Raw genomic sequence first — 27,585 nt, 5'->3', positions numbered from 1 at the left:
CATAAACATCATAAGGGATAAATAAGTAATAAGAAAGATTTCCACGAAATGGAAGATGAAAATCTGCACGAACTACAAGAAAATTCGCTCTGCTTGCAGGCTAAACATGAAAATGTTCCCCTCATATACAATCATCAAATATGACTTCTCAACTACGTTGAAGTTCCTTTTTTGATACAGATAAAACTGCAAATTTCTTTCAATTACAAGAACCTAGAAATGTCCAGTCATTTGATCTGCACAAAACATTTTTATGTTGCATTTCTTGCTTACTTCCACAGGGAACCAAAATATTAAAAATATTAACACAATCTTTTTTAAGGCCTAACAATTGAAGGCAATCAGAAACACAAGATATTTGGCTAAAGAATAAGGGAGAATTCAGGCGCTACAAAATCCAATTAGACGACTAAAAAATTCAAAAGCTTCTTGAGAGTGTTACATCTTCCTCAAATCTCTTAGATCAACCTTAAGATTCCTATAACTAAACCCCGGGATTTCACTCAGCCTACAGCTCAGAAACTTCAACCATAAAACACATTGCAGGTAATCCACCACCACTGCCTCTTCTCTTCTTCTTTCTCCATTTCATCGTCAAGAACCCGAAGCTAGGCCACGAAAGGCCACCACCACTAGAATCTATTTCCAGTGTACTCTTCAAGGATTTATTAGAAATTCCTTTTCCACAAATATTCTCAAGTCTTCTGAAATACTCAATCTCCTTCAGAAGTGATCCTACAACTCCCGTTGTGCCTACATCAACTGGTACACTTGCACTCATTTTATCAGAGAACCTACTGGTGATGCTGCGAGCTCTGTATTAACATTTTTTTCTCAGAAAAAAAAGAAGAATTTCCGAGATTGTGGAATGCTTATTTGTGATGAATAAATTGGAGGTTTTTAGTGCTAATGATAGCGTTTATAGACATGCTTTTTGTGGAAAGCGGGTAGCGTGAGGCTCTGTATAATTGTAGCAGTGGATGGGGATGTACCTCAATATAAATATATTCTTTTTGGCAACAGAGCATTAAGTGGATAAAAATTAAGGCTCAACGAGTAAGTCAAAATATGTGATATATTGCTCCTATAAGACCACTTTTATGAGGTGCAGATGGCAACCATCTTGTGCACTCAGTGCTGTAAGAGAGAGCAACATTTCTGATCCTTTATCCTTGGCTGGTCCAACATCAACTCTCAATCTGAACTTGTGGACAAGCTATAAGCAGGAACCTTGGCAAGTTTTGTCTCCTTCATAATTGCTCTCATTCTCCTTACCTCTTCCCACATGCCATTACTGGCATAAATGTTGGACAATACCACATACACTCCATCGTTCCACGGTTCTAACTGTTGCAGGTGCTTAGCCACCCATTCTCCCATTTTCACATGCCCATGCTTCTCACAAGCCCCCATTAGGCACCCCCAAATCACAACATTTGCTTTCATTGGCATACCTTCAATCGTCCCTCTTGCCTCCTCGAGCAACCCAGCCCTACCAAGCAAATCCACCATGCACCCGTAATGCTGCAACATGGGTGCAATACCATATTCATTCTTCATCATGCTGAAATAATACTTTCCTTCTTGCACCATCCCACCATGTACACAAGCGCTCAACACCCCAATAAATGTCACATGGTTAGGCCTAACACCTGCCTCCCTCATGCAACGGAAGCATTCAAGCGCATCTCTAACATACCCATGCATCGCATAACCAACAATCATAGAAGTCCACGAGGATACATTTCTTTCTTTCATACTTGAGAACACCCTATAAGCAAGATCCATCTTCCCACATTTACCGTACATATCAATGAGAGAATTCATCATCAAAAGATCAGACTTTTCCAACGCTTTTGCTTGAAAGACGCATTTATGCAATTGAAAAGCCAAATCCAAGTCTCCAAGAGCACCACAAGCTGATGTCACACTAACCATGGTTACATCATCAGGCTGTAACCCACTCTCTCTCAACTCCAAGAACATTTCTATCGCTTCTTTAGCACGCCCACCTTGTGACAACCCTGCTATAATAGCATTCCAAGACCCCAACTTTCTTTCAGTATTTTGTTCAAACACCTTACGAGCATTCTCAAAGTCACCACCCTTTGAGTACAGACTAATGAAGCCACTCTCACAATACATATTAGTGTCTAAAGCGTGCTTTACTGCAACCCCATGAAGCTGCCGTACCATAACAACATAATTCAGAACAATAGCTTTTAAAACAATAGGTAGGGTGAAAGTATCAGGAGGAACACCAGCTCTAGACATAGTGATGTACACATGTAGTGCCTTACTGGGGGATTGAAGCCTAGTATATGATCTGATAATGTTGTTCCAGTGAAATTCTGCAGGATACAACTCCAAGAAGTGATTTCGGATTATGTGGGCGTAAATTTGGTCGAGCTGCTCTAGATTATTGCAGTTTGATATTCGGGTCGCTAGTGTCTTGGCATAATCAGGAATATCAACGAGGGTGGCTAAACTATGACTAAGCTGAAATGAGTTTACTACTCTGTTTCTACCAAATCGGAGCAAGAAACAATGAAATAGACTCATTAATAATATTTAGTTGGTATTAAACTCACTTCTTACCCTATCGTCCAAAAAGATTATCGAGCCTACGCCGCCCCGGTAAATTTAAACGCAGACACCTGAGATTGCAATGCTGCTTAACTAAGCTAGAGACCGTTACCTTTAGAGCTGTCAATATGGGCCGGGCTAGGCTAACTAAGCTAACAGTCCGGCCCACGGGAGCTTTAGCAATTGACGGGTTGGGCTAGCCCACTATTTTGATGGGCCTTATAATGGTCAGCCCACCTTAGCTCTATGTGGGCCGCGGGCCCTCACGGGCCGACCCATTATTTTTAAAAATATAATTTTATATTTTTTCTTTAAGTTCTGACCTAAAAAAAGATAATTATTTAAAAGTAAAAAAATATCTTATTGGAAAAAATTCGCAAAACTTAATAACTTTTTATATTGTTCCAATATATCACAATAAATACTAAAAAAAGAAAAAAAAACATGACTATATTTCATTCACTAAAAGTCAAAACTTAAAACAAACTATTCAAGAGAACGTCCATGATGCTTATGAGATATCCAACACATCATCTTCACCAAACACATTTGAATCCGCTTGTGACAAGGTTGTCTTAACATCTTCACTTTCATCTACAATTCATATGCAATATTAATTAGTTAAATATTAAAAATAATTAAATTTTAAAAATTAATAATATTTAAATTCACATAAAAAAATATTACCAGTTTGAGTTCGGGAAAACCTATGCAACCAATTTCAAGTAGTAACAAGTGTTTGGACATTTTCATAATAAATGCAACTTCTGTACTTTGTAAGAACACGCCATCAATGCTAAATGTTGATTCCGATGGTACAATGGTAATAAGAATGCTAAGTACATCACGCACCATCATTCAAAGATCGAGATATTTTCTAGAATGGTCCTTCCAATACATGACAACATCATCTCTTGAAACTTCTCAAGATCAAGTTTTGGTTTCTCTTAGTAAAGATCCAATTCTGACTTTTTCCATCTCTAAAAACAGTATACTTTTTATTTTTTATATATTTTAAATAAATATTTTATTAGGCCCATGGGCCGGGCTGGCCCAGCCTCACGGGCCACGAACTTACTCGGGCCGGGCTTAAAAGCCTCGTTTTTAAACGGGCTCCAAAAATTCTAGCCCAACCCTGCTAAATCACGGGTTGGGCTGGACTTATTGACGGTTCTAATTACCTTATTACATACATGACCATATTGAATAGTCTAGGAAAGGAATAAAATCTTTACGTGGAGAGAGAGGGGGCTAGGTCAACCTTACGCATAGTTCTCTACCGGGGGCTACTAGCAGCGTTGAGAGAGGGCTAGGTCAACCATATGCATAGTTCTCTACCCGGGGCTACTAGCAGCGCTGAAAAGAGTTACTCGATATCTATCTACACCACTGTTATAAAATGCTGAACATCCTTCTTATGCTCTCTACTTTTATAGCATGCCATAAGAGCTTAGGTGCATGGATTCCTCGTATACTAATTGCAGTTGGCCGCAGCACTTGAGAACACTAGATTTTGGTGGAATATTTCAACTTGTCAACGTCCAAGCAGAAACAACAAAGAAATGAATCTGCTTTTCACAAGAAAAAGAAAATAAATAGCTAACCTCCACTAGGGTGGTAATAAAAAATCGCTGTTTTATCCATTAAATTAATTGCACTGTACATGTTACTAATTGGGATACAAAACCTTTGTAAATCTGAAAGTAACTTTATACGGAAGAATCTACAAAACTGGGCCATATAAGAAAAACAAAAATATCCATCAATGACTAAGAACATAACAATTAGTTCAGAGCCTCAAAATTGGATCTTTCTCTCGCTTCTTTAAATTATTATTACTCATTTCTACTGATTTTTTCTCTCGCCACGCTTGCTTCTTTCTATCCTTTTCCTTTCATTTGCTTGTACAAGTATAATTCTTCTCTACAAAGTATGGAATAATGAGGAGACCATGCAAATGCCCGTTACTCAAGCAACAACATGCAGTCAGCATAAGCATTAGCTGACTCGCGCCTCCCTTGGGACTATCCAGGCCAGAGAGGACCAATGAATTATGGTACACTGTGAAGATGGCATGAATATCTTAGGCTCCGATGTGAGGCACGAGCATGTTGTAATGCATCATTTATCTTTGAACCACCCTGAAAAAGAGACTCATAGAACTGACATATGAACTGGGACAACTCCCCCTCATCATCATCCCAAAAGAACTGAGAGCGTCCTTCACTTTTCTCTGGTTCACTATCTTCCCAATCACTTGCTGGACTAGAAGGTTCAGTATCATCATCCTCTCCTTCTTCTTCGCCAATTTCAAACTTCCCATTATCAAAAGAATTAAAATCACCTGACCCGTGAAGTGTAGACAACTGCGCTTCATCAGGCTCAGTGGAAGGACATATAACAGCTTTAGCTCCTGAATCTAGAAAAGCCTTGATTAGAGGTTGGCTAGGGCCATAGAAACCAGTGAAGATTATAATTCTCTCCCTCCATGCTCCAATCTGGAAGGTTTAACAAATATTAAAGAGTTAGTGTTGCCTCCTTTCTTATTCATCTTTTATTTTCTTGGATGAATGTGTATGCATAGAGTAATAGGTCACAAAAAAGTATAATGAACAGGCCTCTTTGTCTTCGAACCCGAGACAGAAACAGACCAGTCATTAAAAAATAAAAACTCAAGTGCAGATCTTGGAATGATGCAGATGAAGTATGATGCATGTCTCCACTAGGGAGCACCAGCACTACAGAGCTTTATCTGCAGACGACCTCACTGCTTCCATGTCAGGGCCGAAGCAAAAGTCCCCTGCGAGCTCTGAGTGCTGAAGGGCTTATCCTTTCCGCGGATACTTGAACCCAAGCAAGTAAGTTTAGTTGTCATATATAGAACCCAGCTGATTGCTGGTTAGTCGTGACTACTTCAATCAAATGATGCAACCATATAACATCATTGCGAAGAGATAAATTTCTTCTCACATACATAATCTTGCAATGAAAGAAATATGCAACACTGAATCACAAAAATGATCAGAGAGAATACCATCCACCGAATATCTTCTGAGGTTAAATGCATTGAAGGAACGGTCCTACGAAACATATAGGCACCAATTTCTTGGTCATCTTCCATGACCTTCAGAAGACAAAGACAAAATAGGAAATTCATAAATTCTTAGTTTCCAAAAGCAAAAGTATTTATCAAATAAAGGATGACCGGCATAACATTGAGGCATACCTGCGTCTGACGCCCAATATAACGGTGGACTACACCACCTATTTGGAAGCATGGCCTACATTTAACAAGATCAGCAACGGTTGAGATATCCGTGATAGCTGATGCATACTTTCTCCGGCGGCCCCGCATCATTGACAGCAAGCTAAACTTGACACTCTGCAGAAACTTATCGGCTAGTTCTCCAGGTTCGGCAACCACGAATACATCATTCTGCCAACTATCTCGTAGAAGTAGATGACATTAGGACGACAAACAACATTTCCAGCAAGTAACCATAAAATATGGAATATCTAACCTCAGTACAGATCCAGATGTATCATTTTGCAGAGCCAAGTGCACAACTCCAACCTGAGGTGAATTCTTTAGTTTCTCATACAAAGAATGCACAGGCAACGAAAGCTGTCGACGCTTTCGAGGAGACTCAGGCGGCGAGGCAGTTGTTTTCGCAGATTGTAATCCATCCAAGCTTAGTGGTGGAACTAAATCAATTCTACCAACCCTATGAGCCCCAATATCAGGACTGTATAAGAGAGGGCTTGAAGGGAAGCTCCCAGTGAACAATGGTGAAGCAAAAGGTGTCGGAAAAGTTGATCCTGGAGCTGCTTTCTGAGTGCCTGATATGCCACTGAAAAGACTGAGTTTTATTCCATTATGAGCACAAAATGACTCAAGTGAGCGAGCATGATGAAAGACTCTTCCAGCATCTGCACTATTTGAGGCCTCGACAAGTAGCACGCTCCGCCTCCAACCTAAAGAAGGACTGCTCTCATCTGGAAAAAAAAAAAGAATCCTTCAAAGGTCAATCCATCTTAGACAAAAGAATATCATGGCAAGCAATCAAATATGATTCAGCACATACCAGTTTTAGAATTCTTCGATTTGAGAAACTGATGGGACTTGAAATTATCTGAAAATTTCTCATCATGTGGCCTCTCTAACAATCTTTGACAAATATTCTTGAAAGCAACAGAGGTGTTTTGAATGTACTCATCTGTTGCGGCCTCTAACTTTAACCAGACAGCAGGGTCCGTCTCATCTAGCTCCATACCACATCGGTCGTCAACTGCATCCCAGATATATAGAAGACATGTTAAGAATGTGAAAAGAAAACCAAAAATTAATATCACCATGGCACAAGACTAGATCATACTAATAACCATTTTCTTTTGTTCTGGGTGATTCCAAAAACTTGAGATGTTAATGAAATGCCAAAATTCAGGTACAACAGAATTAGGAAAAGAAGGTTTCAGAAAAGAAAAGAAAGCAATCTTTTTGCTTTTAATATTCACCTCAGGCAACATGTAAAGTAACTTCACCTGGATTGAACCGAAAATAGTGCACATCAGGAAGCAGTTGAAGCAATGTACTTAAAGCTTCCTCCACCCGGTCAACTGAGCATGCACTCTCTATCAACACTTGGCCAGTGTCAAGGTAACGCCAGCCACCTTTGCGGACCTAACATAGCAGGGAAAATAGCAGAAACCCCTATAAATTGAACACCGAAGTAAAATGGCTTGAAGTAAATTTTATCTTGATTTTATCAAAACTTCCAGTAGCAATGGAGAGTAAACTTCAAACCTTGGCAATAAGATTTTATGCACATTTTTCAATGATTTTACTGTTTCTCTTAAAAGTAACCAACTGTGAATTCAACTCCAAAATTAGCAGCAGAAGATATGAATATTATAGAAATGTGCTATGATACAGGGAACACCATAAGAGAAAGAAATTATCAGTTAGTAAAAGTACTTGCTGACATCATGACATATTAAGAAGAAGAATAAAAGAATCTGCAGCTGACTAAAGTTACCAATTACAATAAAATTTTGTGAGTATCACACAATCAAGATTTTAGTTAAGAACTGTCTCAAATTGCCCAATTACGCTAAAATTTAATGAGTATCACATAATCATGATTTTAGCTAAGAACTCCCTCAAAGGTGCATTTCCAGATTCCCCAATCTAAATATATGGAAAGCACAAGCAAGCATATGCAGTCAATGAATACACAAGTTTCAATAGCATGTCAGAACCTTTTTAAGCCAGTAAAAAGCAAAACAATTGGTGCTTTGGATCATAATAGGCAAGCATTCGCTAAGCAACAGTATACCTTCATGGGAACAGATCCGCAACCAATTGAGACTAAGCAGTCAATCCGTGCATCTGGCCATAATAGTTGTGCTTCTCGTATGGCAAAAATGGTAGGATTGTTGGCAACAATTGCACCATCTTGCCAGCGGTATACATCTGAAATTAAACAAACAGCACAGTCAGGAAAGATGACAATGACATGCATCCAGAGAAAAAGATTTGCCATGAGTTAAATTTTTAAGCACATGCAAGAATATACCATCAGAGTAATCATCAAGATAATAAGGTGCAGCAGATGATGCTCTTATGGCTTGCCATATCCTATGCTTACAGCTTCCCATGAAAGCATTTCGCTTATGTTCAACTTGAATTGGATCACTTACTGCTCCTTGGCCAGCAGTAGCCAAATTCTCAGTGACCGCAAGGGGAATTTCTGGTGTCCCGGGAGGGTACTGCACTTTCCCAACAAAAGGGTTCAATAACAAACTAACAGAAAGGAAATAATAGAAGCAGAACTAGTAAACACTACTCAGGTAAACTGAATAGTAGAGATCAGGTCTAAGTATTGTGTCGTATGAGGATTCAGTAATAACCTGATAGTTGCGGAAAATAAAGGGTTGAGCTGGTGTCGCACTGACCAGAGTTGATACCACAAAAACTTTAGGAATCCTTTTAACTGCCGACTCTATCAGAAGATCCCCATCCTCGTCAGCACACATCTCCTTTAACAATCTCTCAAACTGATCTGCACTGTGCTGGAAGAAGATAGAGGGTCAATTACTATTTCAAAGTTGCAAGGTCCCTCTTATTCAGCAGCATTTCAAGCACGAGAAAAAAAAATCTAAGGTAGATGTGTAAAAACTACAAAGTTGCATCAGTTGAACTGTTAAACTAGATATATTTTCCCACATCAGATGAAAGTATATGTTTATTATTATTTATTAACCATCTACAAAACCTCCTAGGCGTAAGACACTTGTCTCATGCATTCTCCAATCTCCTCTTATTTCTCACATGGTATCAACGCCAATGAGTTTCATCTGAGTTAATTTATTTTTGCTGCTCGACAATTTTGTCCATTCTCTTCCCCAATTTCACTATTCCAACTCTTTTCTGAAGGACTTCTCCAGTGGCACCACACATTTTCCGGGACCATTCGAGCAACACCATCTATTTTCCCTGATCTTACTAGAACAATTCTTTCAGTGACCGTTTCAGCAACACCGTGCCTCTTTTAGGTAATAGTTCCGACACTGTTCCATCACGATACAGACTACTTTGGCCAATGTTCTAGCTACTATTCCACTGATGTTCAGACACTATTCCACGACTATACCGGTGCAGTTTCAGCGTAGCTTTTACTATTGAATACTCGAGCTGTCTTTAGCACCTTAAATTTTGAGGAAGTATCAGAATGTAAGAATGTTAGATTAGAGATATGTCCGTGCATCAGAACAAAGTTGATGAGAAATGAACCTTGGGCCTCTGAATATTTTCCCAAGAGATAAACAGATATGGCTTGGGGCAGCCTTATTATAGCAAATTTAACTATATATCCAAGAAAACCCTATATTACTTTTTTTTTTTGATAAGGTAAAGGTTTCATTAAAGGAGTACCAAGAAGGTACCCAAAAAATTACAAGTTACAGCATAGCTGCATCAGTATCCAAGAAAACCCTATATTACTATAGCTGCTCATTTTGGTTTTTCAGGTACCCGAAACATTAAATTTCGAACACAGAAAACTGAACCAATCAACTAATTTTTCAAGCACCAAATCAAAAACCAACCAAAAGCCCAAACCAAGAAAATTTGGTTCAGTCGCTTTTTCGGTTATAACCAATTAATGCCAATGCTGGCAATGCTCAGTTGCTCAAATATAGTGCATAAGGAGGGCTTTTCCTTATTCCAAGGGTATGGAATTTGAGGTTTCATCTTTGTAAAATAATATATATTTTTGGATTAATACACAAAATGGAACCTCAACTTCAACTGCTTTACATAGCGAACCCTCTAACTTAGACTTATTCCAATTTAACACCTCTACTTGTTTAAACTTCACATAAGAAACGCTTCTAACCCTTGACCATACTTATGTGACATTGATTTAGCTTATGTGGCTAGAGAGCATGTGAATTACGCATATAAGAAGCGTGAACATATGAAAATGCTCCTACTTACTCATGTCTTCTCCCATCTCTTATCTCTTCCATATTGTTGATCTCCAATTTTTTATTTTGCTTCCACGAACAGTGATATTTTTCTTAGCTTTTCAAGATTCTCTAAGAAGGACGAACCTTTCCCCCACCCTGGCCACTCCCCCAAAGCTCCAACCATACTAAGATTGGCAACTAGATCAGAGAAGCAAAGCTCATAATTGGCACAAGATTGGAAACTCGATCCCTTTTCCCCTTAACCCATCCCCTTCTCTGTCCTCCCACGGAGCGGCAATTTCACTGGCGCTTGACCCTTATCCCTTTCGTTATTGAAGGTTGTGTGTGATTTTCGAAGGCTTTCCTGTGAGCTGCGGTCACTTTCACCATGGACAACTATGAGCGCACAGATTGCTGAACTGCGCTTGTGGCAGTTTTTGTACACAGGCCCACCATTTCCATGTCCAAGGACCTTCAGCTTTTCAAGTTCTGAAATGACGATGTTAGTGGTGGAAGAAGTGGTGGTTTTGGTATTGGAGTTGGTGGTGGAGATCATTCTCAAAAACAAAGTTAGTGGTGGAGATGAAAGAGGGAGGGAGACAAGAGACCGTATTATTCCGGCAATTGAAGCTGGAGATTGGGCTGCCAGCGCTCTCGAACTAAAGCCATTAGGTAATTGAGCAGATTGGTTCCGTTTGGATTTTTTAGAGTGGAATCCAAATGAATTCTTCCACTCTTCTGGTTAACAGAAGGGTATGTGTTGTTAAGTGGGATAGTCTTAGCCAAGTTCGCACACTTGATGTGCGAGTTACGTGTCATAAAGTTGGGCGTGCATTTGACGAACACGCATTTTGATAAACCAAGTAAAGGTGCTTAAAACATGTGTTTCAATCAGCATCCAAGGTTGTGGTCTAGAGGTCAATGAAGTGGGTGAAGCACCGAGAGGTCCCGGGTTCAAATCCTAGCATAAACAAAACCACTAGGTGATTTCTTCCCATCTACCAAAGCCTTGGTGGACAGAGTTACCTGGTACCTGTGCAGGTGGAAGGTAGCAGGTACCCCGTGGAGTTAGCCGAGGTGAGCGCAAGCTGACCCTAACCACGATTATCAAAGAACAAAAACATGTGTTTCAACCAACTAGAAGTGTTTATTTGGCAAGGCCGTCATTGCAAGTTGAGGTGCAATTTTGTGTGTTAGGCATGTTCATTTTGAATAGTTCGTAAAATCAGTAGAAGCAAAACTCCTTAACTCCCTCTTTTTCTTTTCACCAGTATAGCATGATTGGAAATGGATAAAAAGTTAGCTCAACTTACTTATCATATTTATGCCAGTGGACGAAACGACTAGATCAGTTCTAAAAGATTCACAAGGGTACAAGATGCAGGAAATATTACCGCATAGAAAAACTTTTTGACTTTCTTAAACTATATGAATTCTTAAAGTTAATAAATAACTACTTTATGTAAAAGTTCTCTAATATTTTTGAAAACCCTATTACCAAAATACGCAAGACATAAGTTGCATGGCAAGAGTAGTTGTAAATTAACTAAAAAAAATAACTTATGGCATGACATACTTTAGATCCATGTACAACAACCCTGAAACTCTGAGATGAGCTCTTGTAGAGTTGATCCAACTTTTCTCTCCATGTTGCTGCTTCATTGTCCTTGGGAACAGGTTCGGCAAACACAAGTTTGCCTGTAAAAGAATTTTGAGAGGCAGGGAATACGATAGAACATGCATCAGTGCTGCTACTATGTCAAGCAATCTACAGCAAGTTTGAGAACACTGAAAATGACACAGCGAAGTTGAGCTTCTTTTAGAGCAGAAACTCACCAAGTTTTTTGTATATTTCTTCACATTTTTCCAAAGACATCAGTTTGATCCCAAGAGCAACAGCAAGCATACCACCAGTTGACGTGCCACAAATGAGGTCAAATAGTTCATGTATCTGCTTCCCAGTACCTTTCTCAATCTCCTTAAGGATTCTCACAGTTGCCAGCCCTTTCATGCCACCACCATCCATTGAAAGTATGCGCAACCCTTGCTTTGGGACCTGTCTCCCTCTTATAGCACGCCGTAGAATCTCATTCTCCCCTACAATCAGATAGAGTTTGAATTCAGAAGGCCAGGTTGAAGAATAGCTGAACCATAACAAATATACAGAAACCAACCTAGAATTGCCAAAGCGCGAGCCGCAGCCTTACTGACTTGTGGCTCTGATGCAACTGTCAACCGCAATAGCAGTTCCCGTAAACTTTCTGAAGTAACTAGAATGCGGCGATTTTCCAAGCAGAATGCTAAGTTACCAACTGCAAGTAAAGCTAGTCTTTGCACCTAAGGGGACAAAATAATCAATTTCAAAGACCACTCAACAGAAATAGGAAAACAATTTTTTATAACTAAATCGCCACACAGGAAAACAGAAAAGCAAAGGCTTGCCTCTGGATTTCTGTGAGCACACAAAAGTTTCAATGATCTCAATATGTCCTTTGTCAGCAGCTTTTGAGATACAATATCTGATGCAAACGCCAATTTGCCCAAAACTTGCAACACAGAGATGACTTCCTCAGGACCAGCAGATTTTAGTACTCTTTCTATGGGTTGCATAATATCTGATTTCATTAACTGCATTGCCACAGACACATCTGTGGCAAGAGAAGAAAGTGCGGAGCAAGCTTGTTCTACCTGAGCAAAAACAAAATTTTATGCATTAACTGCTTAGGTTATTAGATAAAGCGTCCTACAGAGTATAAGGTACCATACCACATGCTGATTGTCGCTACTGATCATACTTATGAGTTGCCTTACAGCATTCTCATCTTTCCCAACAACTACACGATTCCCCTCATCTTGCATTATTTTTGCCAGGGCGGAAGCTAGCAGGGGATGATGACAAGAAGAGAAACGGAATATAAGAGAGAAGAAGGCACTCAATTTATGCCGAGATGCAATAAAGTAAGAATTATTCTCCGTCTGCAGTTCAGCCAAAAAGAAACAAAAAAGGGAGAGTTCTTCAACTTCATAAGGCAACCAGATAAGAGAAACAACTCAAAGTTCAAAAAGAGTGTGATGATTACCTCCATCTGCACATTCACCGATCGCAACTGATCATCTGCCACCACCCTTATGTTTGCAAGAGATAAGTGGCGAACCTTCTGGAGTGGCAAAATATCAGGAAGAAATTCAAGAGGATTACCAAAAAGCCTCAAAACACGTAACTTTGTCATGGCCCTGTAATTAAGTTATTCAAATATTAGACCTCACTCAAAGAATGACACAATATTTGACTAAGAAATCAAGTAGAAACGGAGAATTCGCCAATCATAAGTCTTAATAGAGAGACCTGAAATCGAGAAGAGGTCGGACCAGCTTGTTATGTTCTAGCGATAATTCAACTAGCCCAATACACTCTCTTAGTTCAACTGTTCATCATATCCAACCACGTCAAAGAATGAAATAATTAAGGAATGAATCATCTTCTTGTATTCTAACTCCTTATGAACAGAGTAAGATGTAATTCAAACATATATACTGTTCACGACCATCTACATCATACTCTGTTAGTTTTTATGTGAAACTTTCAAGCTTACCAGGGACAGACACTAACATGTTGTAGTCCACGGCAAGAACTTTCAAACATTTCAGTTCACCAAGCTCAGGTGGCAAATTTGATAGCTTATTGTTATCAAGATATAACCTTTCGAGAAGAGGCAGCTGGGTTATCTCTACTGGCAGCACCTGGAACATATAAAAAGATGGGTGACCCAATTGATGGCAAACTGCTTATCAGTAGAACCATTCTAGAAATTAAAAACAATAGTTGCATTGGCTTCAATCATGAACACTATCAGTAGTATCAGTTTCTGCTATCCTACCATTCCCTCAGAATCAGAAAAATAAAAGAAAAGGATTCCAGTACTTATAAGTAATGCTTTTTTGAAGTTAAAAGTTCCCTATCTATTGAATAACACAACATAGTTCATATCCACAACAACAATTCAACTAACTCCAAACTAGTTGGAATTGGCTACATGATCCTAGCAATTACTTCTGCTCCACTTGGACCCTTCTCTTCCCGATATTCAATAGTTTGTCTTTTTAGGACCATTTATTATGGCTTGGCAAGAACATAATACAAATAAATACCTCAAAAACACTCATCAGAACATAAACGCAAATTCATAAACACTAAAAAAGACGGAACTAATGTTAAAACGAAGAACCACTCACCATTAGTCCAAGACCACATAGACTAACAACAGTAACACTCTTCCAATGATCAGCACAACCCACGGGCACGCCTTCCCCACTCCCTCCTAACCCGACCCCATTGGCGAAATTCGACCTCATCAACCTCGACAACACCCCCATCCCATCACTCTGCTGGCTCGAACTACCCACCCGCCACATCATCACACCTTTCAATGGCTCTCTCCTTTTCACCACCCTCATTTCCACAGCCACCTCACCTGTTATATCCTCCTCCACATCACCATTTCCATTTTCATTTTCATTTTTCTCCTTGAATTCAATTTCCACAGTGTCTTGCGGTAAAGGCAATGCCACCATAACCTGTGACTGCAGTTTTAAAGCCACTTGATCCTCATCATCCCCCACATTCCAATCTAATTCCACCCTAAACCCTAATAACTCCTCTTCTAGGTTATTAATAGTATTCTCTTCTTGACCCTCCGCGGCCCCCGCCGACGGGGATGATCCCAAGAATGTCGATGCCGATGATGACGATCTTGATGACGTGGGTGTGGACTCATCTAATGCCTCGTCTTCACCATAGCTTAATGTGAGGTGAAATACATCTGATGACCGCTTCCAACCCAATCCCCAAGACATCGAATTATTCAAAGAGTTTTGGTTATTAAGAGACCCTTTACGTAATTATGTTTGTTGTTTACATTACAATGGCGATCTGATCAAAGAATGTGAGAAACTGAAAATCCAAATTGTCCCTATGCTGGAATTTGATATCAGGAGGGTTTAAAAGTTTTTTTTTTTTTTTTTTTTGGGAAAAAGAATGGGATTTGGTGAAAGAGAAAATGGTTTATAACCTTTGATGAATGTTGATTTGTTGTTCGGGTGAATTGTTGCAGAGGCACTTTTACTCCATTTTTCAGTCTCGTCTTCGGTGTGTTGTTTCTGTTTTTGGTTTCTTCGCGGGGCCGTTTTGGAATGGCAGAGTTACGTAAATTTGTGGAAACAGGGGAAGACTGCGAAAAAGTCAAGAATTAGAGTATTTAGAAGACTTACGACGTCGTCTCAATTTGGAATTGCTCCTTTCTATTTGTCTAACTAAATATGGTTAGAATTCATCATAAACTAATTGGTAAATATGGTTACAATTCATCATAAACTAACTGAATTTTTTAACGTAGTAAGAAGATGGTTCATTTTTCAAGCATAATTTTAAGAGTCGTCAATGGGATTTTGTAGTAATGCTTACAAAACTAACAAGAGCTAAAAACAGTCTGTGTTCGATACTTGTTCCATTACTTGGCCAAGTGACGTGTGAATTTTAAGGGCTCATTTAATTACTGTACATTTTACTTTATTTTGCTTCCATAAAATGTTAGATCTAGAATATTCGAAAATCTCTTTCATTTCTAATTAAGTATCACTTGAAATAATCTTCAAGAAAGGAATTAAAAATGTAGAATAATATTATTTTAAAAATACCATTTGAAATTTCTGTAAAATCTAAGTAGAATAACGAATGAATGTATCTTCCTAAAAGATTTAAAACTTAATTCATCAAGAAAATATTTAAGAGGGTCAAACTGAAAGGAATTAAAGAAAAGGGTTGCAGGAAAAGAAAAGAAAAAGTTAATTACACATGAAGCGCAAAAAAGTAATAGCATTTGACGAAAAAAATAAAGTAGACAGTGATTGATTGTGTGATTGAGTAATTTGCATTTTTTTTTTAGGAAAATTACATATTAAAACAACTGAGCTGCCTACTTTTCAACTTTATAGCTCACGTCTCAATTTAGAATTGAGTAGCCCAAAAATAACAGGCTCATATCCGAAAAAAGGGGCGTTATTTCCGTTTTTTTGGGATTTGGAAGCGGGATTTTGTATCTTTCAGCGGGATTTTCTCTCATTCTTTCCATTCTTCGTCCCCAAATCTACAAAAAACGCGATCTTGCAGTCAATGCAACTCCAAAAACCCTAGAAATTCTTCTTCATCTCGAATTAACAGCAAATCAAACACGAAAAGTGAATTTTTTTTGCTACAATCAGCGCGATTTTCATTTTTGCTGTAATTTTGATTTCAACTTTTTGTTCGATGGAGCTTTTTCTAGTTTACGTTCTTCATAGTGGTGAATGGGAAGAAAACAAGTTTATCAATTTCGTCAGCGATTGTGTAATAATCGAGTCGACATTCAGCTACAACAATTTAGTTGCAACTATTTCGGAACAGATTAGAATCCATTGTGAGTTAAACACATTAGAGATTAACTTTCTCCCAAAGGATGGTTTACCACCTATCCTGATTTATAACGATACAGGTGTTAAGGTGTATATCGAATTAAAGAAGAAAAACTTGACTTTTACTGAATACCCGTTGTATGTGACTGTGAAAGAGATTTATGATAATCGTTTGGTTGCTACAATTCCAATTGTTTGGTTGTTACAAGTTCCAACTGTATAGATGTATCCACAATTGATAGCACTGAGATTATGCATGATAGGGAATTTATTGAAAACACAAAATTTAGTGAAAACACGGGTATAATAGATAATATGTTGAACGAATTTGTTGAGGAGGATCAAGTTTATAAAGATAAAGAGACAGTTGTCAGTGTGATAAAGAACTTGGTTGTACGCGAGAGGTTCCAATTCAAGGTGAAGAGATCAAGCGCAATAAGGTATGACAATAGTTGTATATTCTGTTATATATATATGTATAAATATGTATAAAGTAGTATATATTTGTATGTAGGTATTAAAATTAGTATATATCTAGTTATGTTTTTGTATACAAGTGTATTTAGAAGTTGAATGATCTTTAATCCTAGGTATCACCTTATGTGTGTGGATGACAATTGTGTTTGGAGTTTCAAATCTTCTGTCGTTTACAAGGCAAACATATTCAAGGTAAGAAGTTACAATAATAATCACACATGCGACTATGGTAAAAGATACTTGACATAACGTCAAGCTACTTCGGGTGTAATTGCTAATATAGCCAATAACAAGTATGTTAATCCAAAAAATTTACACTACAAATGATAGAGGACATACAAAAGCAATACGGGGTTGAAGTGAGCTACGTGAAAGTATGGAAAGCTAAAGAGATAGCAATGGCAATGATAAGAGGGAATCTGAGCGATTCATACAAGGAGTTCTCGAGGTATTTGTATATGTTGGAGCGTACAAATCCAGGAATGGTTGCAAAGTTGCACAAATCAGAAGATGGATGCTTTCTTTATGCATATGTTTCGCTATATGTATCTATCAAGGGTTGGGAGCATTGTAGACCGATAATGGTTATTGACGAAAGTTTCCTTAAAACAGCATATAAGGGTACTATATTGACTGCTTACACACAGGATGGAGCTGGTGAGTTGACTGCATCTACCTTGTTTCTGCAGTTTGTATAATATTGTAGTTTCATGTATAAACGTGTATAGGATTTCAGAGTTGTTATTTTTATAAAATTTGCAGTATGTATAAGGTTGTATAATCGTGTATAACTGTGTATAATTGTCTGAATCCTAATATCTATTTTGTATAAACGGGAAAAATCCTTCCACTTGCATATGCAATTGTAGATTCTGAGAATAACAAATCTTAGGAGTGGTTCTTCGTCCAGATAAAGGGTACTTTTGGTGTTAGGAAAGGGATGTGTATAGTTTCAGATAGAAATGAAAACATCTTCAATGCCACAAAAGATGTGTACCCAGAAGTACCACATTATATTTGCATATTTCACTAGTGACAGAAGGTCAAGCGCACATTCAAAAAACATCACAAACAATTGAAGGATATCTTCTTCGCTTTGGCTAGAGCTTATACGGTAGAGAAGTTTGACTATCATATGACAGAGATGTGCAAAATTGATTCGAGGGTGCAGCCTTACTTGTTCGAAATTGGCTACGAAAGGTGGTCTTAGGCATACTCCAAAGTGAAAAGGTCGATGGTAATGACTTCCAATATTGCAGAGTCAATTAATGCAGCAAACAAAGATGCTAGAGAGTTACCAGTAATACGATTGCTGAAGTACATGATAAATTTACTACAACAGTGGAACAACAAAAATAAAAAAAGTACAATGGAGACATCTACAGATCTTGGCGTAAAGTACGACAAACTCCTTCAGGAAAATCTTATTACATCGGAGCAAATGACGGTAAAACGAATCAAATATAATGATGTATGACACTGCTGACTTGCATTTTACTGCTTATATAAGGATGTATAACTCTGTATAATAATGTATAACGTGCTTAAACTTTTTTTTTTAAAAAAAAAATCTTTTGCAGGTGAGGCCTGCTACGGAGCAGTTATATACTGTGCTTGAAGGGGTAAGGCGAAACATAGTGTGCCTTGAAGAGGGAACATGCAGTTGCGGCAAATTTCAAATGGATGAACTTCCATGTCCGCATGCTTGGGCGGTTTTGAAGAACCAGTAGCTGAAAGCTGGCCAGTATTGCTCTTTTTACTACAAGAAGGATAACATCCTTATAGCTTATGAATTTTCAGTTAATCCGATGCCATATGAGAGTTTATGGGTAATCCCAACAGAGGTGCTGGAAGACGTGGTCCTACTACCTAAAGGGAGAAGAAATGCAGGAAGGCCAAGAAAGGAAAGACTCAAACCTGCTTATGAGAAAGAGTCTAAGAGGGCATTTTCATATTTTGTGTTGGACAAAGTGGTGACAATAGAAAAACATGTAGGACTCGACCAAAATAAATAGTTGGAAACATAACACTTCCTATTACATATGTTGTCATGTTGAGTAGTTAAGTTTCACAAACAATAGAGTTACAAATGTTGAGTAGTTAAGTTTCACAAGCAATTAAGTTACAAATGTCAATAAAGAATTACAATTTATACTATATGTTACAATTATGTTAAATATGTTTCATTATACATATTTTGATTATCCAATAATAGTATGTTGCTGTTTTTAATGGTGCTAAATATATTGATAGATTGTACAAATGCAAAACAGAGCTGCAAACAACCAATGCTATTATATGTATACAGATGTATATGAGAGTATAAGTTTGTATAAAATTGTATAACTATGTGTATTATTGTATACATATGTATAAACCCTGCAACATTAACAAAACTGCAACAATAACGAAAATACATACTTTGTTAAAGGACAAAATCAACTGAAATATTCATTAAAATGTAATTCATTCACATCCACAATGTGTAATGACTACCACAAATTACATAAAAATAAAATCATCCATAATATCCTTTAAGGTTATCTCACAAGTAGCAAAATAGTAGTTAGACAAAACTAGGCAACAACTCCTAATACATAGCAAAACTACATTAAAATGAAAAAAACATAACTAATTTCTCGGTCGTCCCCTCTTCCTCTTCTTGAAAAGTCTCCCTGTAATTTCATCACCATTAATTGCAACGTACTGTTATTTTTTCCTTCCATAATCCCACAACAGAGATCTCCACCTGGTGCGAAGTGTCTCGATGTCAAAATTTTCTTTTCGAATTTCCTTACTCATGATGAATTACTCAGCAAAGCCAGCAACAAAAGCACCACAATCACTGTAATTAAAAAAATCAGATTCTCTGTACGTTATTGTAAATAGGTACACTAATAGTAAAACAATTGAGATTAACCTACCATTTGATCTGTTATGACACATTATTAACCAGATTAATCTGCAAAGCATCAGAATGAGATTTATCGGTATATGCACCATTGTTCCAATCAATGCTCTTCTTCTCGACATAAAAATCAGAACTCTTCAAGAAGTAAGGTATCAAAATTGCATAAGGTAATGCAACATCCAAAGAAAGTCTATCATTAATAGCTCCACGGTTAGAGTCATATATGTGGATGTACCTATCTATGAACGTAAACAATCCCAAAGCCCAGTGACCCAATTTTGCTCTTCCGCGCTTGACATAGATAAGGAATAAGACGTGGTCAACAGTGTATCACACTACATTTTCATCACAATAATACCCTATAATGTACTCTTCTATTTCATACCCTTCAGAAATCACTGAAGGATCTTGATTCACTTTGAAATCTTTATACATGGAGTTAATTTTGTTACCAAAGGCAAAGTCGGTTGTAGTAAACCGCATGACAATATTCGGCCCATATTTTCCCCTTTTCCTCAAATAGTAAAAGAGGACATCCAAGTGCTGGGACAAGAAAAATAAAATAAAAACAACCATCACTTCTAAATGATTCAAAGTACTACAAAAAAATCAATATATGGTACAAATTTTTTAAATATATATAAATTTATACACTGTTATATAGAGTTATACAAGGTTATACAATCTTATACCGTGGTTATACAAAATTATGTATACACTATGGGGGTATCAAACAATAAAGATACGCAACAAATAAAAAAAGGCATTAGGACAGAAAGTTATTAAATACCGTGTCAATCAAAGGTCAACCACAATACACAAGTGAGTGGAACCAATCCTTCGTGGTCACATGACACGAGCCAAAAGTAAAAGCTTCCGCAAGCTTATTTACTTCATCGGTATAAATATTTTTGAAACTTCAAATCATAAAAAATAAAAAGTAATCAGAACTACCTTCATTGACAAGTATAAAATCAGAACATGAAAGTTTAAAGAAAGTTAAGATACCTTCGCCTCGTATCCATCCCATTATCAACAAACGCGCAAAACTCTTTGGCCAATGGCAACAAGGGATAAAAATCATCAATTTCGATCGTGAAAGGATTCTTGATATCAAAAATGAGCTTGTGCGCCGATCTTGATGCCCCCGAATAAAAAACTGGCAAATACGGAGATTTGGCATATTTTCCTAGTATTTTCTATCGAACCGACTGTTCAGGAGAAATGTAATCCTCTTCTACGACTATGACGGTTGGTCTGTGAAGCACAATTTGGGACATCTGTAGCGCAGCTAAATCTTTATCGCCAATGTTATCCCAAAATGTATCACCCTTTATATCACATGCTGCCCCTTAGATAGAAAAATCAATAATAAAAAACTTTCAAAATGAAGAAAAGAAAAATCAGATAAAAAAAGATAAAATTCATAACAAATACCATGATCAACACCATCAATAACTTCCTCCTTTGCTTTGACACCTAAATTTGTTTGGTCAGCTAGCATGTTATTTTGATTCACTTGCTCGACAAAGTCAGGAACAACATCATATTAATAGCCATCATATTCGCCGAGACCAGATGTATTGTCATTAGACACACACTGAAGAATCTAATAAAAAATAATAGAAAGAGAAGGCATAACTGTTGAGTGATGATTCAGAGAAGGCATAACTGTTGAGTGATTTGGTTTTATCAGTAAAACATTATCTTAGAATCAGGAACCTCCTCCCTTGTTTTCTTGGTCTCCTTCATATTCAGAAAACTGAACACTTTTTCAAAGGAAGAAACTAAATAATTGTTGATTGTTTTAACTGTATAAGTCAACTACAACAAAAAAACAACAAAAACAACAAAAGTAAATCAACAACTATGTTTATAACCAAAAAATCATGTATATACAAAAAGTACCGATAAACTATAGAAAAGCTAAAGTTGTTGTACCTTTCCCATAGCACTCCTCAACTTCTCAACTTCAGCATTCAACAAATCAATGCGCGCCGAAGAATCATAACTCGGGTTAGGCTGTTGCTTCGTATTCTGAGGATAAGGTCGTTTAGACTGTTGCTCTATATTATGAGGATAAGGTCGTTTAGACTGTTGCTCCATATTTTGAGGACAAGGTGAAGATGTAGAGACAGAATTATAAGTGTAAAAGGCAGGCACCTCCCCTGATGCAACATCATCGGCATTAACTTCAAAAAACGTGGCAATGTTCAGAGTTGACATCTCTTCACGAGTAGGGAAATATTCCTATAGTTCAACTATAATAAGAAAAACTCCATTACAATAGTAGAAAAATAAAAGTGTGACATATTCATAATTATACTTACTTACAGAAAAATTAAAATCATATATGAAGAAGTATTATGGTACAAAATATTTACCTTGTCGATACTAGACATGATCACCCCGCCAGTCAAATCCGTATATGTTGGAGTTTCAGTGACTTTCCAATTAAGAATGCATGGCACATTTGTGCCAACGCGAACAGCTAGATGCTTGTCAACCATAAAGAAACACTCAAAAAACCATATTTGTAACGCAAGTGCCAAACCTCCGAGCCTATACATTGTCAAATAGTCACACTGTCTGTCCCTCATTGTCTTTAAAATATCTTCAAATGACTTTTTTCCCCAAGCATACATCTGATATTGACCACTTTCAATGATATCAAAATCATCTTTGTTGATACCATGCTTATTGGCATATGAGAATAAGAAATGATGGACAAACACCATCAAGGCCAACTTGAACGCATCTTCGTCCGACTTCCAGCCTTTTTTCTTGAAGCGATCAAGAAGCTGCCCCCTCGTTATAGCCTTTTTCCATCTCCTGGAAAATACTCTTTTATCAACCTATTGATATCTGGTTTGTCATAGATAGTGTCATCTTCTTCTACACACTTCAAACCAGTGATAACAACAAACTCTCCAATGCCAAAACGCAATAAGCAACCATTAGTTTTAAACCACAACTCCCTTTCCCGTCCCGGGATGACTTCCCTCAATAGTATACAATGAATAAGTTGATTTTGAATTTTAAATTGAGACAGGTCCAAGAAGTAGCCAAAACAGCTAACACCGAACATTTGAAGCTGCGTCTTAGCCAAACATTGCTTCAAAATGCTGATGATATCAGGCTCGGTATGAGTACTAATCATGTTATAGAAATAATCAGTTAATTGTATATAGAAGTCTCCGATCTTACATATGGAAAAACAACAAAAAAGAAATCAGGAACAAAAACTATACAAAAATATTGTATAAACATGTATAAATCAGTGTAGGAATACTTGTATAAAGTTGTATAAACAGATGTATAACTTTGTATGCAATTGTATAAGGATGTATAAATTAATAGCAAGACAGGAAATACCTTCAGTTTAGCTTTTCTCTCCTTCAATTCGCGACGAGTAGCAATCCTTTGTTCTTTGGATATGCAATCAAGACCACTCTAATCATCGTCCTCGATCTTGCTCTTTTTATACTTAACATTCTCGATCTTGCTCTTTTTATGCTCAACACCCTCGATCTTTCTCTTATTCAGTTTAACACTGGGGCCTACATCATTTTCATCAACCAAATCAAATTTCAACTTTTCTTTGGATTTTTCATGTCTCCCACATTTCTTACTCTTTATTCTAACAATGTTAGCTGGAATAGGAGTATTCTTCGTTTGCGAACGAGTCATTCGACTGCTCTATTGTTGCGAGTTTTTTGTAGGAGTAGGAAACTCAAAATCATCATCATCGGAGGCCTGGACATGCGCATTCGCTTCAGAATCAAGGGTTGAGGGCAAGTCCCTCAATGTTTTAACTGGAGTAGGAATATTCTTCGTTTGCGAACGAGTCATTCGACTGCTCTCTTGTTGCGACTTTTTTGTAGGAGCAGGAGACTCAAAATCATTATCATCGGGGGCCTGGACATGCCCATTCGCTTCAAAATCAGGGCTTGAGGGCAAGTCCCCTCAGTGTTTTCGCAAAATCGAGCTTAACACCTTTTCCAGCAACCTTCATCGACTTTTAGAAGCAGACATTTTCGAATGCATTTTCTACAATAAAACAAACAAAGCTTTAAATAATTGAAGACAAGTGAAGGAAAAACACAAAAATTAAACCAAAAATAAAGGCCATGAACACAAAGCAGATGCCAATTTTCTCAATTTGTAACAAAACTCAAAAAATAAATTCTACCCTAAAAGTCGAAATAATAAACCATGCAAATTGAAACACCAAGTTTAGACCCAGAACGAAGATAGAAGGAACACAAAATCAAACGAAAAATACAACAACATTGTAAAAAAAAATATTCAAAATTAGAAAAGCAAAAAAAATTAAAATAAAACAAAATTTAAAACCAAAATTGTGGTAAAAGCATAAAATGAAACGAAAATTACATGAAAATAAGAGTGAAAACTCGAAAAATTACTTGAGGCCCAATAATGGAGGACAGTTGCCTTCGTACTTCTCTGAAAAAAGCGTGAGAAGAAGAGAGAGAGAAAAAAAACTTAAAAGAGAAAAGCGTTAATAATATTTGTGGGCTACCGGGTGAAAACAAACTTTCAAAACATATACAACCTGGGCTAAACCAGGTTAGGATTTCAAATGTGGGCTATTTTCGGATGGACTGTATGACCCAAGTAATATATGATGTAATAGTCTTATAGCCCAAAAACGGGAATAGAGGTTTTAGTAGTTCCTTACTTAATATGAGCAGAACACTCAGGCATTTTAGAAAAGGGAAGGGAACTTCTCACCCCGAGGGAGGCAGGAAGCGGTAGCTTCTAGAATGGAAGCTTCTCCTTTACTTTTTTTTAGAGCGTATCAACTATTGCCCTACTTTTCTTATTTCATAGAAGAATGGCCCCGGTATACTCCTAAAAAGCTAACTTCCACAGCAGCTAAGAATTATCTCAGGTTTTCCATTAGTGCGCTCCGGAAAGAATTCTGATTACTTTTACGCGAGAAAGGGGACCACCCTCTAAGCCTAAGTATTCGTGATCCATGGATCTCCGATCGGGAAACCGCCCTCACCAGGCTGCTGGCAAGCTAAAACAAAAGACTAAGAGGCGCCGTAAGCGAGCAAAGAGTTATGCCTTCATTTTTTTTGGGTCACGTTCTTTGATTTAATTGGAATATTAGAGAAATGCATATAGTCCTACATGTATTTCTTAACAGGTGTGACATGAGTACCAAATCATTTTTTATGATCGTTTATTTCATCAACCAATCAACTAAAAAATAGTTTGGACATGCATTTTATTTTTAAAAAAAATAAATTTCAAGATTTCGGCATGATTACTAACAAGCTACCTCTTATTTGCACATGTCTGAATTTAATATTTTGCCAATTGGTCAAACGTTTGATAATCAAATATGGTCAACAACTATCATTGATAGTTAGGGCCATGGTAAACTATGGTCTAATAATACCATAAAATTCAAGATACAGGCAAGATGAAATGGATTAGGTCTGAAACTCGTCTTCGAGATACAGGCAAGAAAATCAAACACTAAATGAAGGCGAGATCGTGGTAAGTAGCAAATAAAATATCAAACGATAAAAATTCTAACAACTGTTTGCATAAATAGTACTACTGTTAAGAACAGATACAATATCAAGAAAATACCATATCAAGGTAAGACTATAGTAAAAGCTTGATCTTTGCAGCATTAACCACCATCTACTTTAAACACATGGTGATTATTCCAGTCTTTTATTTCCCGGTTTTTATTTTATTTACGCAATACCTAAATGAAAGGTCAAATTAAATTTAAGCCCGTGATGTTACGATTTTGATTGTGAATTTGTGATATCTTGTCCATTGAGTTGTTCTTTGAGAACTTTATTCCTTATTACTAGTTGTTTTTGCAATGCTTCATGTTATAAATCCACCAACGGGCGTGCTTTGTAGTATAACGTTTTCCCTTATAGATCTTTTCATAGATTATACATTAATTATTTACTTATTATACATGGAGCATACATATATTATACATCTACCAACTATTTTTAGTTTAAATGTTTGGGTGGCTATTTAGATTAATTCTTCGTTGATTTGATAAATTGGAGAGCCTCAATCTTTTCATTTTTTTTCTAGCCCATAATTATAGGAAACTTTGGGCTTACACATGAGTAGCATATGCGTTGAATGGCTTATTTGCACTTATGATTTTTTTTGTCACTCTTTAAATTTCGTCTCTTTATAAAAGAAATTGCTCATACAATCTCAATGTTGGAGGTAAAAATAGCACGGGCTAGTCAGTTTTCAGACTGGTCATTCAAAAATAACCAATATTTGCAAAGTCATTAAAAAATAGCCACTATTTTGCTGCAACACAGAAAGTTCTAGCATAATATACTGGAGATCAGTGCACCTGTGTATAAATTTCCAGCATATTATGTGGGAACTCCAACACGCGTAAAGTTCCAGTATAATATACTGGAGATTGGAGCACCGCCAATCTCCAGTATATTATGCTAAACCGATATATTATACTGGAACTCCAGTATAATATACTGCATTTCCAGTATACTTATACTGGAATTCCAGTATATTATACTGGAGTATTTTTTAGATTTTGAATAGTGTTTTCGTTCAAATTTATCTTCATATGAAAAGTGGCTAAATTTCGATTACTTTTGAAACTGTGATTATTTTTGAATGACTACTTGTAAATCTAGCTATTTTTAAAGTTCTCTCGTGCTGGAGTGCGTAACTTATGCAAATATTGTTGGATTTTGTTATTAATAACAAAAGAGGTGTGAATGGAAAATGGTGGGAAGTGAATTTTGAATTAGTTCACTTTACTAATGCACTTTGTCCCTCATTGGTAGAAGGAAAGAAAAACTTTGTGTATATATAGAAAAGCTCATCTTTTAGCTCTTAAAGAGTTAAGAAGAAGACAAACCTCGCACCGTCGTCGTCGTTGCTCGCTCGGCTCGGCTTCGAATTTGGATTTGGATTTGGTCAAAGATTGATTGTTTAATCTTTTTGGACAAAATTCTTTTCAAATAATTAACTAATTAATTAATTAACGAAAATTCAATTCGGAATAACCCATGACCCGCGATCCGGTACGGTCCGTTTTCTTTTCCGGATTATTTTAAATCGGTTTTGTTTTTCCCGCAATATTTCCCCACCTGCTTCAACAGCTGTGGCTGTTCTGAAAGGTTGCAAACCTTTTCAGAAACAATATCAAACTTGTTCCAACAGATATGACTGTTCTGAAAAGTTGCAAACCTTTTCAGAAACAGTGCCAAATTTGCTATAAATATTCCTTCAAATCCTAGAATATTTACTTACGAAATTTTTTGATCTCTTTCTTCTTCTTCTTCTGCACATAAAAATTCCAGTATGTTTTACAGCCTTCGAATGATTCGCTGTTCATCGGCGTTTTTGGTACCAACACTCCGGTGAGTTAAATCGTTCTATTCTGGGAGGATATATTCCAGAACCTCGGGTACTTGAGGGGAATAATTTCCTTAAGGACACATAGTGTATTCAGTGGACTCAATTTATTCCTATAGTATTTCCAGTAAGTATACTATTTTTAGAATTTATTTTGACGTTCTAGTTCTACTAACTTTTTGTTTCTGTTTTTCAGAAAGTTTATTGTTTTACAGCAATACAGATTGGATAACAAATATAGCCTCCGCCTATCATCAGTTCTGGACGTTGTGCTGGTCCTAATT

The 27,585-nt window shown here is 37.1% G+C and overlaps 2 protein-coding genes across 2 annotated transcripts; both read right to left on the bottom strand.

Annotated features, from left to right (window-relative positions):
• Positions 1-389: 389 nt before the first annotated feature.
• Positions 390-2,657, bottom strand: LOC107785524 (pentatricopeptide repeat-containing protein At1g77170, mitochondrial). Its single transcript, XM_016606851.2, has one exon. The coding sequence runs from the start codon at positions 2,560-2,562 to the stop codon at positions 1,195-1,197; it is 1,368 nt and encodes a 455-aa protein (XP_016462337.1). The 5' UTR covers positions 2,563-2,657; the 3' UTR covers positions 390-1,194.
• Positions 2,658-4,201: 1,544 nt separating this feature from the next.
• On the bottom strand, positions 4,202-15,238 carry LOC107813178 (phospholipase A I). The gene is made up of 18 exons (XM_016638406.2): positions 14,290-15,238; positions 13,650-13,797; positions 13,403-13,481; positions 13,137-13,290; positions 12,823-13,032; positions 12,499-12,744; positions 12,231-12,393; positions 11,893-12,153; positions 11,633-11,754; positions 8,497-8,658; positions 8,163-8,355; positions 7,923-8,059; positions 7,129-7,267; positions 6,672-6,875; positions 6,108-6,582; positions 5,813-6,029; positions 5,621-5,710; positions 4,202-5,084 (listed from the first exon to the last, which is right to left on the bottom strand). Exons 1-18 carry the CDS (start codon positions 14,908-14,910, stop codon positions 4,638-4,640), a joined length of 4,068 nt encoding a protein of 1,355 aa, XP_016493892.2. The 5' UTR covers positions 14,911-15,238; the 3' UTR covers positions 4,202-4,637.
• Between the last annotated feature and the right edge of the window lie 12,347 nt (positions 15,239-27,585).

The sequence above is a fragment of the Nicotiana tabacum genome, chromosome 3 (assembly GCF_000715075.1).
Source record: "Nicotiana tabacum cultivar K326 chromosome 3, ASM71507v2, whole genome shotgun sequence".
Lineage (NCBI taxonomy): Eukaryota > Viridiplantae > Streptophyta > Magnoliopsida > Solanales > Solanaceae > Nicotiana > Nicotiana tabacum.
The sequence above is the reverse complement of the archived record's forward strand: the minus strand, read 5'-3'. Positions and strand labels throughout refer to the sequence as shown.

What these genes read in the sequence shown, in the direction of transcription:
- LOC107785524 (XM_016606851.2), bottom strand. Translation starts at nt 2,562, where the DNA reads ATGAGTCTATTTCATTGTTTCTTGCTCCGATTTGGTAGAAACAGAGTA.
- LOC107813178 (XM_016638406.2), bottom strand. Translation starts at nt 14,910, where the DNA reads ATGTCTTGGGGATTGGGTTGGAAGCGGTCATCAGATGTATTTCACCTC. An exon ending in CGACCTCTTCTCGATTTCAG is followed by an intron (nt 13,291 to 13,402) that starts GTCTCTCTATTA and finishes ACTTAATTACAG; the next exon opens with GGCCATGACAAAGTTACGTG. An exon ending in TCTTGATGATTACTCTGATG is followed by an intron (nt 8,060 to 8,162) that starts GTATATTCTTGC and finishes GTTTAATTTCAG; the next exon opens with ATGTATACCGCTGGCAAGAT.